At 46.7% G+C, this 16478-nt stretch overlaps 1 protein-coding gene across 3 annotated transcripts in view; it reads right to left on the bottom strand.

Annotated features, from left to right (window-relative positions):
• Positions 1–12462: 12462 nt before the first annotated feature.
• The window catches only part of TASOR2 (transcription activation suppressor family member 2), a 135026-nt gene continuing 131010 nt past the window's right edge, over positions 12463–16478 (bottom strand). For all 3 annotated transcript variants that reach the window (XM_075345339.1, XM_075345340.1, XM_075345338.1), the window contains one exon: positions 12463–13891. In XM_075345339.1, the coding sequence (XP_075201454.1) occupies positions 13885–13891 (7 nt within the window). In that variant the 3' untranslated portion in view covers positions 12463–13884. The remainder of the gene's footprint in view (positions 13892–16478) is intronic.

A 16478-nucleotide genomic window follows, 5' to 3' on the forward strand; every position in this document is an offset into this window, starting at 1 on the left:
AATCTTGTTGTATTTGGTTAAAACGGAGAAGAAAGTATATCCCTGTACACTTCAGAATTCATCCGCCTGTTTCTATCTTCAGTCACATCATCGATAAACACTTGTGACCTAGTACCAATGGATGCCATGAATGCCCGGCCATCACACTGCCTCCACCATGTTTTACAGAGGATGTGCTGTGCTTTGGATCATGAGCCGTTTCAAGCCTTCTCCGCACTTTTTTTTCCCCATCATTCTGGTACAGGTTGATCTTAGTTTCATCTGCCCAAATTATGCTTTTCCATAATTGTGCTGGCTTCTTTAAGCGTTGCCAAAAAAAAACATCTAATCTGGATTTTCTATTTTTAAGGCGGATTGTTTGCTCCTTGTGGTAAATCCTTTGCATTTGCTCGCGTAGAGTCTTCTCTTTATGGTAGACTTTGATACAGAAACACCTACATCCTGGAATGTTCTTCACTTGGGTGGATGTTGTGAAGGTATTGTTCTGCACTATGGAAAGGATTCTCAGGTCATCCATCACTGATGGCACTGGCGGACGTCCAGGCTTTTAGGTGTTCAAGGTCAACAGTGTGTTTTTTGGTTGTTGTTTTTTTTTTACAAAATTTTTTTGCATACTGTACCAAGCTGTTGATTTGACTGCTCCTGAAATCCCTCTGAGGCCTCCTTTACACATCTGTGCAAGATACAAACGTGTTGCACAGTCTAAGGTGAAAGTTCGTATGTGTATGCGTGTGGTCCATATGGACACAGTCTGTGTGAAAACACGGATGTGTGACCAAGCCCATTGCGCTTAATGGTTCTACACAAGTCCATGGCGCCAGTACATTTGAAAATAAATATCACACAAACCAGAGACATGGATGTGGAAAAGGAGGCCCGATGGTGGGATTTTTTTTTTTCTTTTTTTCTTTCAGCCCAATGATTGTATTTCTCATCCTTTGAGAGCCACAGCGACACACGGGATATCAAAATTAGAGAAAACACACAAATTCCCTAAATGTTAAGGCCATTGTATAATACTATGTGATTATATCCTAACATGAGTAAACTAGCAGTACTTTAAGAAAATTTCATAATATAATTTAGGGCAAGAGAGTCCGATCCAGGACTGTCACTTGCGAGACTATGTGCTGTAGTTTCAAGTCAAGGATCAGTATATTATTTTATCAGCAGGAGATTATCACTACAGCATTAAGTAAAGGGCAGACCAGTCAGCTAATCTATGTAACGTCACCCCCACCACTGATTGGCAGCTGCCGGTGTACACGGTTTCGTCAGCAAGCTGACAATCAGTGGAGTGGGTAGGGTTATACACAGCTCAGCTACATCTACAACAGAGGAGACAGGGATTCTATCAAAAGTGCAGCAACCTGCTACCACCTTCCCTTTAAAAGGAAGATCCAATACCTATATACTCCTTTATAAATACCTATCTTTAAGCCATAACCACTTTTAAAATTAACTTTATTACATTTCCTATACTACTCCCTATCCTGCTATTTCCAGTGCTTTTTTTTTTTTTAACTTCATTTCCTGTAACGTTTGTTTGAGGGAATTCTCAAACAGGAGGCTGAGGCTGCACTCACTTCTCTGCAGTGTCTATCACCACTCTTGAAACAAAACCATCAAGGAGGTGCTGAGGTCGCTCACCACAGCTACTCCCACTGACATACAAGTTGAGTAGAGGTGATTGAAGTTGTGGTTACTTTTCATTCACCGCTGCCATCATAGTCACTGCTTCTAACACTGCAGTCGCTTTTCCTGAAAAATTGTCACCAGGGCAGTGAAAGTATCAATTTGAGTAACACCTGCACCTCTCCTTGATGATAAGTTAGTTTGAGGGCGGTGATAGAAACTGTGAGGTCATGCTACTGTCACTCACTCTGCTTCTCATCAAATGAGTAGTCAGGAGTCCTTACAGTGCCATAATCCTTACAAAAAAAAAAAAAAAAAAAATTAAATAAAACTTATGAAAACTATTAAAATCCTGCGTGCATGGATAGGTAGTGTAGTTTAGGTGCATTAATAAACTCACTGACCGCCATCTTCTCTGGTTTCCAGCGCTACTTCAATCCTCTTCTAGATAATGTGATGGCTATTGCGACTTGTTGGCTCATACAGAGTTCTAGGGATGAGCCAAAAGTTGCTCTTACAATGTAAGCCTTAGCAGTCTTGTTCTGACACCCCATAAACGTACATTGTAAAATCTAGCTCAGAATCATACAATAACCCACCCACTGTGATCCAGCAAGTCGGAATAACCATCAAGTGATCCAGTTGATTACAGTAATGCAATTACACTACATATGCATTTACACAGGTTTAGCAAATAAAAAAAATATATAATGGGAGGGCTTCTTTAACCAGACAGATAGTTAAACCTTCTGCAGCCTCTGAAAGGTGTTATAAACTTGCCGTTTACATGCAGAGTGCTCCAGCATATGTATGGATTTGGATTGGCTAAATTTCATATGAACTACTCACCCAGTGTGATATTGAACACCATGGATAGTGCAGTCAGGCATTTGAGCAATGATATAACATTCTTTTTGGCCAGAATAATAAATCATACACTACTTAAAAAAGTTATGGATATTTGGCTTTGGGGTGAAGTGTCAGGATGACCTAAAATGCACTTTACCCTTCCAAGTGAACTTAATGTGACCTTCTCTAAACCTTTGGATGCACATGTCCAACTGTTCAATGTTTCAGTACTTGTTGCATAACTATCTGCTCGCTAACAAGGAGCTTGATGGCAAAAATCACAAGTGTTTGAACCATACCACCAGGCACAGGTGCCATCTACGCTGGCCGAGGGACCAGCGGGTCTCAGTGCTGTTCACTGATGAAAGTCGATTCACACTGAGCAGATATGATGGCCACTAACAATGTTGGAAACGTCAAGGAGAAGAGCGTTATGCAGCAGTCACTGTTGTCATCAGACGAGCCTATGGTGGTGTTACAGTATGGGCAGGTGTGTATAGTCACTACAGAACAGCCCTACACTTTGTGAATGGTACTGTGAGAAGCCAGTTCTACTGGAATAACATGCCTACAACTGTTGTTGGCGGTTTCAATAAACTGATTGAGATGAGGAAATCAGCATTGCATGCTTCTATTTAAATTCCTTACTTTCATGATAAAATCACTGTAGTGTGAACTTTTTTACATTTTCTATAAAGTTTACCCGACTGTTTATATACCTAAAGATTTCATAGGCTAATGCTCAGTCTCGCAATACTATTCTTATATGATGAAATTACTAAATTCTGAAATATCAAACTTAAGAAATTTGCAAGTAATTAAAGGGAACCAATTATCAGGATTTTTGCATATAACCTAAAGCCCGTGCTATACTGGCACGATCAGGCTGATTCTCTACATACCTGTAGTGGTCAGCTTGGATATATAGGTTTTGAAACCCAAGAATGTAAAGTTTATAAAATCAGCAGCTTCTTGAGTGACAGCAGCTGAGGTTCAGATAATATATTCATAGTTATCCTCTCCCCCTGTTAGAATTAGCATAAGTATTATACAAACTATTCACTTTTTCCCTTGCAGGACCTGTGTGAGGTCATATCCATGTGACCAGAAGGAGCGGCGGTGCCTTAGCAAGTAAAGCTGATACCACAAATCAACATAGTACAAAAAAAAAAAATGCAGTAATAGATCTTTTAATGAGTTTAAGCTTCTATTGGGAACATCTTACCTGACATTTTGAATTACATTTATCCTGTGCTCTGCACTGAGCACTTACTATGGGATTTACATATACATCTCCAAATATATGATATTATTCAGAGGACACCTATGAGGGATCCATTCACTATATTGAGGCAGAGGAGTAAAGGCCCCGTCACACGCTGCAATATATCTAACGATAGCTCGTCGGGGTCACGGAATTTGTGCCGCACATCTGGCATCGTTAGAGATGTCGTAGCGTGTGACATCTCCGATTGACTGTTAACAAGCAAAAATACTCACCTTATCGTTGCTTGTTGACACGTCGTTCATTTTCATAATGCCATTCCTCCTACTGCACGCCGGTTGTTTGTCGTTCCTGAGGCAGCACACGTCGCTACGTGTGACACCCCGGGAACGACAAACACAGCTTACCTGCATCCCGCCGGCAATGAGGAAGGAAGGTGGGCGGGGTGTTCCGGCCGCTCATCTCCGCCCCTCCGCTTCTATTGGGCGGCCGCTGTGTGACGTCTAACGTCCCACCCCCTTCAGGAAGAGGATGTTCACCGCCCACAGCGACGTCATTAGGGAGGTAAGTACGTGTGATGGAGGTTAATGACATTGTGCGCCACAGGCAACAAACTGCCCGTGACGCACAAACGATGGGGGCGGGTGCCATCGCTCATGCGATCGCACGATAGATCGTAGCGTTTAACGCCACCTTTACTTAGACACTGCTGGCAGGTCAGATGGGAGTTGTCTTTTCAGAATTGCACACAACTATGGTCAACCTGGCTTTTAAGAATGCTCAAAAAGCTGGACACCCCTAGATTATAGGCCAGAAAGGGTCCAGAGTCTCCATCTGCCTCATTATAGTGAATGTTTCATCAAGGGTTCCGTTTGAATCCCGTATTTCAGAGATTTACAAGTAAAAGCTTGTGTAAGCGCTCCGTGTAAAACACAGGATAAATGCAACTTAGCCTCACTGTTCTCTTTAGAAAGCAGAATAACAGCAGGTTAAGATTTTTTTCTTTGTCGCTCTATTGGGAGACCCAGACAATTGGGTGTATAGGCTATGCCTCCGGAGGCAGCACAAAGTATTACACTCAAAAGTGTTAAGCCCCTCCCCTTCTGCCTATACACCCCCCGTGCTCCCACGGGCTCCTCAGTTTTTTGCTTTGTGCGAAGGAGGCAGACATGCACAGCACAGCTCCACAGATTGGTCAGCAGCAGCTGCTGACCAGGTCGGATGGAAGAAAAGTGGGCCCATATAGGGCCCCCAGCATGCTCCCTTCTCACCCCACTCTTGTCGGCGGTGTTGTTAAGGTTGAGGTATCCATTGCGGGTACGGAGGCTGCAGCCCACATGCTGCTTTCCTTCCCCATCCCCCTCAGGGCTCTGGTGAAGTGGGATCCTATCGGTCTCCAGGCACTGAGACCGTGCTTCATCCACAACTCCTGTGGAGACTGCTGGATAGGAGCCGGGTTCCGTTCAGGGACATGGCCCTGCATCTTGAAGGTACTCTGTATCCCTGTATGGACCGTGCACGGCAACACCTCAGCTTTGCTGGGTATGCTAGTGCACCGGGGACCGCGGCGCTGACCGGGTCTATATGTGCCATTACACACTCAGCGTCGCTGAGTGTGTTTATATGTAGGGGCTACCGCGCTAACCGCCGCTGCCATGGGAAACTGCGGCGCGGCTGGGACTTGTAGTTCGCCGTGGACTTCGGCGTCGGCCGCGCTTTTACGGCGGCGACGCTTATACTCGAGTCCCCGGCTTTCTTGCGGCCTAGCTTCCTTTTTCCCGCCCTCAGCCCTGACAGGCAGGGGGAAGGGCGGGACGCTGCACGGAAGAGAGGGACAAACGAGCAGCATGAGGGCTGGAGCATGCTTTGCATACTCCACTCCCCTCACTGTGCACTGTGTGAGACGCCCACGGCTCCCTCCTCTCGTCAGGACGCCGCAGCCATTTCCTGTCAGCTCCTCCGACGCTGCAGAGAGGGATTAACCCTGGGAAACCCAGACACGGTCTCTGGTGGCCTCACAACCGCTTTAGGCGGCTGGTAAGCAGCACCTGGGGGGTTACCCCCATGGTGCTGTAGTGTATTGATACATTCTGTGTTATTACTATATACTTTACACTGTATGAGCACAGTTCATTATGGCTATTTACCCTTTTGTGTTAATCAGGGAAAACAATAGCATGGCCCCACAAAGACAGGGGTGCCAAAAAAACAGGATTATTAGGCTGCCTGCGCCGCTTGTACGACCCAGCTGCCGGCAGGTCCCATTGACCCTCATTGTGTGCAATGTGTGGCCCCTGTGACTCTCTTCATCAGCCAGAGCATCTGCTAAGAGGGGCCCAGGGGGAGACACCTGTTGACACGGTCCTTAGTGACGGGGATGGAGTTTGCAAAACTCTCTGAGACTATGGCTGAGATACTAGAAGCCTTGCAGTCCAGGCCGGTATCTCAGCAAAGGGACTCTGTTAAATCATTGTTCCCTGGCCCCCCTCAATTGGACCAACAATGTCCTCCCGGGATACATTCCAGGCTGAGGGTTCTGACTTAGACCCCAGCCCCAGACCGACTAAGCGGGCTCGCTTAGAATTTCCCTCGACATCATGTTGTTCAGGGTCTCAGCGGGGGGAATCTCCGGTTGATGATGCGGAGACAGCTGATCAGGATTCTGATCCTGAGGGCGCTCTCAATCGTAATACTCCAGACGGGGACGCCATAGTGAACGATCTCATTGCGTCCATCAATCAAATGCTGGATATTTCTCCCTCAGCTCCTCCGGCGGAGGAGTCAGATTATCAGCAGGAGTAATTCCGCTTCAGGTTCCCCAAGCGTACACCGAGTATGTTTCTAGACCATTCTGATTCCAGAGAGGCAGTCCAGAATCACCATGCTTGTCCAGATAAGCGTTTTTTCTTAGCACCTTAAGGATACACGTTGTCCTTTTCCACCTGACGTGGTTAAAGGTTGGACTCAGTGTCTCAGAGTGGACCCTCCAATCTCACAGACTGGCGGCTAGATCATTACTTGCAGTGGAAGATGGAGCCTCGCTCAAAGATGCCACTGACGGGCAGATGGAGCTCTGGTTGAAATCCATCTATGAAGCTATCGGAGCTTCTTTTGTCCCAGCATTCGCAGCCGTATGGGCGCTACCAGCTATCTCAGCAGGTCAAGCGCAAATTGAAGCAGCCACATGCACGGCCGCGCCACAAGTGGCATCCATTACCTCCCAAACTTCGGCAACGCTATTAGTGCTGTCCTGGACTCTGCGAGCTGTACGGCGGTTGCGGCCGCCAATTCGGTGGTACTCCGCAGGGCCTTATGGCTACGGGAATGGAAGGCAGATTCTGCTTCCAAAAAAGCGCTTAACCAGTTTGCCAATTTGTGGCGACAGGTTGTTTGGCGAGCGTCTGGATGAAGTCATCAAACAATCCAAGGGAAAGGATACATCCTTACCCCAGTCCCAACCAAACATATCCCAACAGAGGAGAGGGCAGTCGAGGTTTCGCTCCTCTCGGGGCGCGGGCAGGTCCCAATTCTCCTCGTCCACAAGGTCTCAGAAAGACAAAGGAGCTCTGATGCATGGCGGTCTAAGTCACGTCCTAAACAGACCACCGGGGGCGCCGCTAACAAAGCGGCTTCCTCATGACTTTCGGCCTCCGCTAGTAGCATCCTCGGTCGGTGGCAGGCTCTCCCGCTTTTGCGACACCGGGCTGCCACAAATAAAAGACCGCTGGGTGAGAGTTATTCTGTCTCACGGTTACGAGATAGAGTTTACCTCTCGTCCCCCGACTCGATTCTTCAGGTCATCCCCGCCTCCCGAGCGAGCCGAGGCTCCTCTGCAGGCGCGGCGCACTCTGACGGCTGAAGGAGTGGTGATCCCTGTTCCTCTTCAGCAACAGAGCCACGGTTTTTACTCCAACTTGTTGGTGGTCTCAAAGAAGGACGGGTCTTTCCGCCCGGTCCTGGACCTGAAACTGCTCAACAGACGGGTAAAAACCAGGCGGTTCCGGATGGAATCCCTCCGCTCCGTCATCGCCTCAATGTCCCAAGGAGATTTCCTTGCATCAATCGATATCAAAAATGCGTATCCCCATGTACCGATTGCTCCAGAGCACCAGCGCTTCTTGCGCTTCGCCATAGGACACGAATACCTGCAATTCGTGGCACTGCCGTTCGGCCTGGCAACAGCCCCACGGGTTTTTACCAAGGTTATGGCTACTGTAGTAGCGCTTCTACACTCCCTGGGTCACTCGGTGATCCAGTATTTGGACGATCTGCTGATCAAGGCACCCTCTATAGAGGCATGCCAACGCAGCCTTGACGCTACCCTGGAGACTCTTCAGGGTTTCGGGTGGATCATCAATTTTCCAAAGTCAAATCTGACACCGGCCCAATCGCTGACATATCTTGGCACGAAGTTTCATACTCTCAGCGATAGTGAAGCTTCCGCTGATCAAACAGCAGTCACTACGGAAAGGGGAACAATCTCTCCTTCAAGGCCAGTCACACCCCGTGAGGCGCCTCACGCACTTCCTGGGGAAGATGGTGACAGCAATGGAGGCAGTCCCTTTCGCGCAATTTCACCTGCGTCCCCTTCAATGGGACATCCTATGCAAATGGGACAGGAAGCCGACGTCCCTCGTCAGGATCATCTCCCTCTCTCAGACGACCAAAGCTTCCCTTCGGTGGTGGCTTATTCCCACTTCATTAGCGAAGGGGAAATCTTTCCTACCCCCATCCTGGGAAGTAGTCACGACGGACGCGAGTCTGTCAGGGTGGGGAGCGGTTTTTCTCCACCACAGGGCTTAGGGTACGTGGACCCAGCAAGAGTCCTCGCTTCAGATCAATTTTCTGGAAATACGGGCAGGGTATCTTGCCCTGAAAGCTTTCCAGCAGTGGCTGGAAGGCAAGCAGATCAGAATTCAGTCGGACAATTCCACAGTGGTGGCATACATCAACCACCAAGGCGGCACACGCAGTCGGCAAGCCTCCCAGGAAGTCCGGCGGATTTTGATGTGGGTGGAAGCCACGGCCTCCACCATCTCTGCAGTTCACATTCCAAGCGTGGAAAACTGGGAAGCGGATTATCTCAGTCGCCAGGGCATGGACACAGGGAAATGGTCCCTTCACCCGGGCGTGTTTCAGGAGATCTGTTGCCGCTGGGGGGTGCCGGACGTCGACTTCATGGCGTCCCGGCACAATAACAAGGTACCGACGTTCATGGCACGGTCTCCAGATCCCAGAGCTCTGGCGGCAGACGCCTTAGTTCAGGATTGGTCGCAGTTTCAGCTCCCTTATGTGTTCCTCCGCTGGCACTGTTGCCCAGAGTGTTACGCAAGATCAGGGCCGACTACCGCCGCGTCATCCTCGTCGCTCCAGACTGGCCGAGGAGGTCGTGGTACCCGGATCTGTGGCATCTCACGGTCGGCCAACCGTGGGCACTACCAGACCGACCAGACTTGCTGTCTCAAGGGCCGTTTTTTCCATCTCAATTCTGTGGCCCTCAACCTGACTGTGTGGCCATTGAGTCCTGGATCCTAGCGTCTTCAGGATTATCTCAAGACGTCATTGCCACTATGAGACAGGCTAGGAAACCAACGTCCGCCAAGATCTACCACAGGACGTGGAAAATTTTCCTGTCGTGGTGCTCTGCTCAGGGTTCTTCTCCCTGGCACTTTGCCTTGCCCATTTTTTCTGTCCTTCCTTCATTCTGGACTGGAAAAGGGTTTGTCGCTCAACTCCCTTAAGGGACAAGTCTCAGCGCTCTCTGTGTTTTTTCCAGAAGCGCCTAGCCAGACTTCCACAGGTACGCACGTTCCTGCAGGGGGTTTGTCACATCGTTCCTTCTTACAAGCTGACGTTAGAACCCTGGATTCTGAACAGGGTGCTGCTGGTTCTTTAGAAATCACCATTCGAGACAATGAGAGATATTTCTCTCTCTCACGCCTTTCGCAGAAAGGGTTTTTTCTAGTAGCAGTCACTTCACTTCGGAGAGTGTCCGAGCTAGCAGCGCTGTCATGCAGAGCCCCTTTACTGGTGTTTCACCAGGACAAGGTGGTTCTGCGTCCGGTTCCGGAATTTCTCCCTAAGGTGGTATCCCCCTTTCATCTCAATCAGGATATCTCCTTACCTTCTTTTTGTCCTCATCCAGTTCACCAATGTGAAAAGGATTTGCACTTGTTAGATCTGGTGAGAGCACTCAGACTCTACATTTCTCGTACGGCGCCCCTGCGCCGCTCGGATGCACTTTTTGTCCTTGTCGCTGGCCAGCGTAAAGGGTCACAGGCTTCCAAATCAACCTTGGCTCGGTGGATCAAGGAGCCAATTCTCGAAGTCCACCGTTCGGCTGGGCTTCCAGTTCCCTCAGGGCTGAAGGCCCATTCTACCAGAGCCGTGGGCGCGTCCTGGGCTTTGAGACACCAGGATACGGCTCAGCAGGTGTGTCAGGCGGCTACCTGGTCGAGCCTGCACACTTTCACGAAACACTATCAGTTGCATACCTATGCTTCGGCGGATGCCAGTCTAGGTAGACGAGTCCTTCAGGCGGCGATTGCGCACCTGTAGGAAAAGGCCGTTTTACGGCTCTCTTACGAGGTATTATTTTACCCACCCAGGGATTGCTTTTGGACATCCCAATTGTCTGGGTCTCCCAATAGAGCGACAAAGAAGAAGGGAATTTTGTTTACTTACCGTAAATTCCTTTTCTTCTAGCTCTAATTGGGAGACCCAGCACCCGCCCCTGTTTTTTTGTGTACACATGTTGTTCATGTTGAATGGTTTCAGTTCTCCGATATTCCTTCGGATCGATGTTACTTTAAACCAGTTTATAATTCTTTTTCCTCCTTCTTGCTTTTGCACCAAAACTGAGGAGCCCGTGGGAGCACGGGGGGTGTATAGGCAGAAGGGGAGGGGCTTAACACTTTTGAGTGTAATACTTTGTGCTGCCTCCGGAGGCATAGCCTATACACCCAATTGTCTGGGTCTCCCAATTAGAGCTAGAAGAAAAGGAATTTACGGTAAGTAAACAAAATTCCCTTCTTTTTTAACGAAATACCCAGTGCAGTATAAGTGATGAGCCGGTTCTATTCTATGCGATTACAGTAATACCAGGTTTCTATCCACTTTTTATGTTTGGCTAATATCACACACTAAAGCAAATGCTTTAAAAAAAAAAAAATTGCATCACCATAATTTGAGAGCCATATTTTTTTTTTTTTATTTTCCTGTTAACAGTCATGTTACTGCTTGCTTTTTTTGCAGAATGAGTTGACATTTTTATTGCACTCATTTTCATGCACACATGCCAGGAGCTGCTGTAGGTGCCGTCTATGAACTGGACCAGCTCTGCATGACTAGACATAGCAAATAAGACCTTACACAGTAGGCACATTTATAAGGCTCAGCACAGGAACATATTTTATTTTAATACAAACAATTGTGGAACCTATTACAAAGACCTTTTTTATAATGTACTTTGTTAGTGGGACAACCTCTTTAAGAATCATTTTTCACAGGTATGTAATCTGGTGGAAGATTGGTATTTTGTTATTTGTGGACATTGTATACATCTGTCTGAGACTCTAATGATGTATCAGTGTGTCTACCCATATCCTGGGTATACTAGGTGTCGATTCGTATTGAATTGATGATGCCCTACAACTTTGTAATTCACTTTTTCTCTCTCGTTCAGTTTGAGATAAAAATGCTAACTCTGTTGTTTTCCACCAGGTGGCGCTATAGATTAGCCATGCAATGAAACACTTTACTATACCTAGACATGGCTACTTTACTATACCTAGACACCACTTCTATGCCTTTAGTTGCCGCTGTTCTCAAGTTAATGGCGGGGGACAGGATATGGGTGGACATACTGTATAGTATTCATAAAATCTTAATTTCACTTTACTGGCCACATGCTGTTTTCTGGTGGTTTTACTTACCTAGTTGCATTCACTGTAGCAGGTAATTGATCATACTAGACATTGTTTGATTATACTTTCCCTTTCGGCAGCATTGGTGCTTTGCAGCACGGGGATTCTGTTCAAATCTCATCCATGACATCATCTTCAAGGAGTTTGTATTTTCGACCCGTGTGTTTGCGTGCTTTGCATGGGTTTCCTCCCATGTCCCAAAGACATACCGATACGGAATTTAGATTGTGAGCCCCCAATGAGGACAGCAATAGTGAGGTCTGTAAAGCGCAGCAGAATGTGATGGCGCAATATAAGCAAAGAATAAAACAGAACGTTGATTTAGCCCATGCCCTCCCATATGTTGTCTTAGGGCACAGATGCAAAGCAAGTGCATTCCTGGACACTGCTTTGTTGCTTATCTTTTGGGTCTCTAATGCTGGGTTCACACATAGCGACGCAGCAGCGATCACGACGGGCGACCTGACCTTATCAGGATCACTGCTGCGTCGTTACATGGTCGCTGGTGAGCTGTCAAAAAAGGCAGATCTCACCAGCCAGCAGTGACGGGTGGAAGCGGTGCTGCGCTTGGTAACTAAGGTAAATATCGGGTAACCAAGGCCTTTGTTACCAATATTTACATTGGTTACCAGCACACACCGCTTAGTGCTGGCTCCCTGCACGTCAGAGTACACATCGGGTTAATAAGCAAACCCTTGCTTATTTACCCGATGTGTACTCTGGCGTGCAGGGAGCCAGCAGTACAGGCAGCGTGAGAGCGGCGGACGCTGGTAACGAAGGTAAATATCGGGTAACCAAGGAAAGGGCTTCTTGGTTACCCAATGTTTACCTTGGTTACAGCTTACCGCGGGCTGCCAGAAGCTGGCTCCCTGCTCGCTTCAGTTTGTCACTCTCTCGCTGTCACACACAGCGATGTGTGCTTCACAGCGGGACAGCAACGAGCAAAAAAAATGAGGCAGGACATTCAGCAACGAGCGTCGACCTCACAGCAGGGGCCAGGTCGTTGCTGGATGTCACACACAGCGCCAGCGACGGGACGTCGCTGGTACGTCACAGAAAATGGTGACGTAGCAGCGACATCGTTGTCGCCGTCGCTGTGTGTGACATCACCTTAAAATTGAAAAGGTGACTTCTCTAATTCAATGGACTTGACAAAAATCACTTCTAATTGTAGAATGGTTATCAGTAAGACCCCTTATCTCTTCTGTACATGACAGAATACAGAACTTACCTGCCAGCAGATTTACAGCAAATATTTTATTAAAATGTAAATTAAACCCTGCATGGACAATACAGAATAATCTGTATTATCAACTAAACATATTTCTAAAAATCAGACTTGAAACCTTTTAAAAGCACTTTGGTAAAAACCAAAAATTATAAAATGATGAATATGCCTTTAATACCAACATAGAACGGAGCACACTTTATTTAAAAAATTGTTACAAAGACTCTTTCAAACAGCTCAACAAAGTGATCTGTTATATTTCCTGTACATTTTCCATAGAAAAAAAAAAAGACAGTATCAAGGAAAGAGCCCCAGCAGTATATACCTTTTATATATACAAAATCTACTACATCCCCACGGTCAAGCTGACACCTTTAAAAAATAGGAAAAATAAAACTAAATATTTCATTAATACAGATCAATGTACAAGTATTGATTTGTAACATACATTATATTACATAGTTACCTTGTCTGTAAGCGGTTGCAATAGTTTAATGTTGTGCATACAATAATTTACAGAGCTTACACGGACGGGAATATGAAGGTTTTAAAACGGAGCTATACATTAATATTTTGGTTTATAAATAATATCTTGTAAAACAAATGATTGTGATATTGTAGTTGCTAAAAACACAAATAACTTAGTTATTTTGAAAAGAATCAAAAATTGGTAAAAATGAAAAGGGGGGAGAAGAAAAAAAAACAAAAAAAAAAAAACAAAAAAAACCAAAAAGGACCCGGCTTTCTATTTTAGTGTTCGAGCAATGGTGTGTACTGCTACAGATATGTATTATCTATGTACTATACAGATGCGATTTTTATCCTATTCCTGCGCATCTTTATAAATTTCTGTATGTATTAGGACGAGTTGTGAAGAAGCAATTTGTGAATACAAAAAATTAAGAGTACATGCATCTACGAAATTCCTATGACCAGAAGTATGTTGGTTTTGCTTATATACATAAAGCATAATAAAATCCCGATTAAAGTCCGATACAAGGTATTTTTTTTTTCCTCATGCATCATGACCTAAAAAAAAAAAAAATAAATAAAAAAAATTAATGTTAGGAGTATATAAACCACCTCCTCTCTCTTTATACAATTTTCACTCACATTGTAATTACAACTTAGAAATGTGAAAAGAAATTGACAACGCGTTCCTGATTATTATGCAAATTGGATTTTAGTGTCAGATTTGATTATCCAAAAAATAAATAAAAACGATGGATGGTATTGTGTCTCAGGACTCTTACATCACTGAAATCAATCGCAGACATCTGTGATAATTCGTTTTCCAGGTGAGCTCAATTAACCCCTTAATGACCGAGGACAGTAAAATTACATCCTAGCGGTCATAATGTTAATCCCACCCGGCTGCCACGGGGATCCACGCACGTCAGCAAATTTGTACAGCTGACATGTGTGCCAAGCAGGCGGGGGCAGATCCGAGATCTGACCGTACCTGTTAACCCCTTAAATAGCGCTGTCAAAATGTGACCGCGCCATTATAATAGCGGTCGCGGTAGAAGTTTACTCACCGCCCGATACCGAAGTCACGTGACATGATCACGTGGATCCAATGGTTGTCATGGTAGCAAAGGGTCATGTGGTGACTCCTGTAGCTCTGGTTCTGTAACCAGCAGCAGAGTACTGCCTGTTACAACAGATGAGCTCTTCTCCCGATTTGAGTAGTGCTGCTCTGATCAGGAGAAAACAAGGAGGATCAAGACTGCTGATCCTTATAGTCCCCTAGGGCAGTGTTTCTCAACTCCAGTCCTCAAGACCCATCAACAGATCAAATTTTCAGGTTTTCCTCAATATTAGACAAAGAATAATTCCATCACCTGTGCAACATTAATGAAAGCCTGAAAACGAAGGGAATTTTGTTTACTTACCGTAAATTCCTTTTCTTCTAGCTTCTATTGGGAGACCCAGACAATTGGGTGTATAGCTTCTGCCTCCGAAGGCCACACAAAGTATTACACTTTAAAAAGTGTAACCCCTCCCCTCTGCCTATACACCCTCCCGTGCATCACGGGCTCCTCAGTTTTGGTGCAAAAGCAGGAAGGAGGAAACTTATAAATTGGTCTAAGGTAAATTCAATCCGAAGGATGTTCGGAGAACTGAAACCATGAACCAAAAGAACAATTCAACATGAACAACATGTGTACACAAAGAACAACAGCCCGAAGGGAACAGGAGCAGGTGCTGGGTCTCCCAATAGGAGCTAGAAGAAAAGGAATTTACGGTAAGTAAACAAAATTCCCTTCTTCTTTGTCGCTCCATTGGGAGACCCAGACAATTGGGACGTCCAAAAGCAGTCCCTGGGTGGGTAAAAGAATACCCCAATAAAAAGAGCCGACAACGGCTCCCTCTTACAGGTGGGCAACCGCCGCCTGAAGGACTCGCCTACCTAGGCTGGCATCTGCCGAAGCATAGGTATGCACCTGATAGTGTTTCGTGAAAGTGTGCAGACTCGACCAGGTAGCCGCCTGACACACCTGCTGAGCCGAAGCCTTGTGCCGCAATGCCCAGGATGCACCCACGGCTCTGGTAGAATGGGCTTTCAGCCCTGCAGGAATCGGAAGCCCAGAAGAACGGTAGGCTTCAAGAATCGGTTCCTTGATCCACCGAGCCAAGGTTGACTTGGAAGCCTGCGACCCCTTACGCTGGCCAGCGACAAGGACAAAGAGCGCATCAGAACGGCGCAGGGGCGCCGTGCGAGAAATGTAGAGCCGGAGTGCTCTCACTAGATCTAACAAATGCAACTCCTTTTCACATTGGTGAACTGGATGAGGACAAAAAGAAGGTAAGGAGATATCCTGATTGAGATGAAAAGGGGATACCACCTTAGGGAGAAATTCCGGGACCGGACGCAGAACCACCTTATCCTGGTGAAAAACCAGGAAGGGGGCTTTGCATGACAGCGCTGCCAACTCCGACACTCTACGGAGCGATGTGACTGCCACTAGAAAGACCACCTTCTGTGAAAGACGTGAAAGGGAGACATCCCGCAGTGGCTCGAAAGGTGGTTTCTGAAGAGCCTTTAGCACTCTGTTAAGATCCCATGGTTCCAGCGGCCTCTTGTAAGGTGGGACTATGTGGCAAACTCCCTGCAGGAACGTGCGGACTTGCGGAAGCCTGGCTAGACGCTTTTGAAAAAATACGGATAGCGCCGATACTTGTCCCTTGAGAGAGCCGAGAGACAACCCCTTGTCCATTCCGGATTGAAGGAAAGACAGAAAAGTGGGTAAGGCAAACGGCCAGGGGGTAAAACCCTGATCAGAGCACCAGGATAAGAAGATCCTCCAAGTCCTATGATAGATCTTGGCGGACGTTGGTTTCCTGGCCTGTCTCATAGTGGCAATGACATCTTGAGATAAGCCTGAGGACGCTAGTAGCCAGGACTCAATGGCCACACAGTCAGGTTGAGTGCCGTAGAATTCAGATGGAAAAATGGCCCTTGAAGAGACCATTTCCCTGCGTCCATGCCCTGGCGACTGAGAAAGTCTGCTTCCCAGTTTTCTACGCCCGGGATGTGAACTGCGGAGATGGTGGAGGCTGTTGCCTCCGCCCACAGCAGAATCCGCCGAACTTCTTGGAAGGCTTGGCGGCT

The sequence above is a fragment of the Anomaloglossus baeobatrachus genome, chromosome 4 (assembly GCF_048569485.1).
Source record: "Anomaloglossus baeobatrachus isolate aAnoBae1 chromosome 4, aAnoBae1.hap1, whole genome shotgun sequence".
NCBI classification, from domain to species: Eukaryota; Metazoa; Chordata; class Amphibia; order Anura; family Aromobatidae; genus Anomaloglossus; species Anomaloglossus baeobatrachus.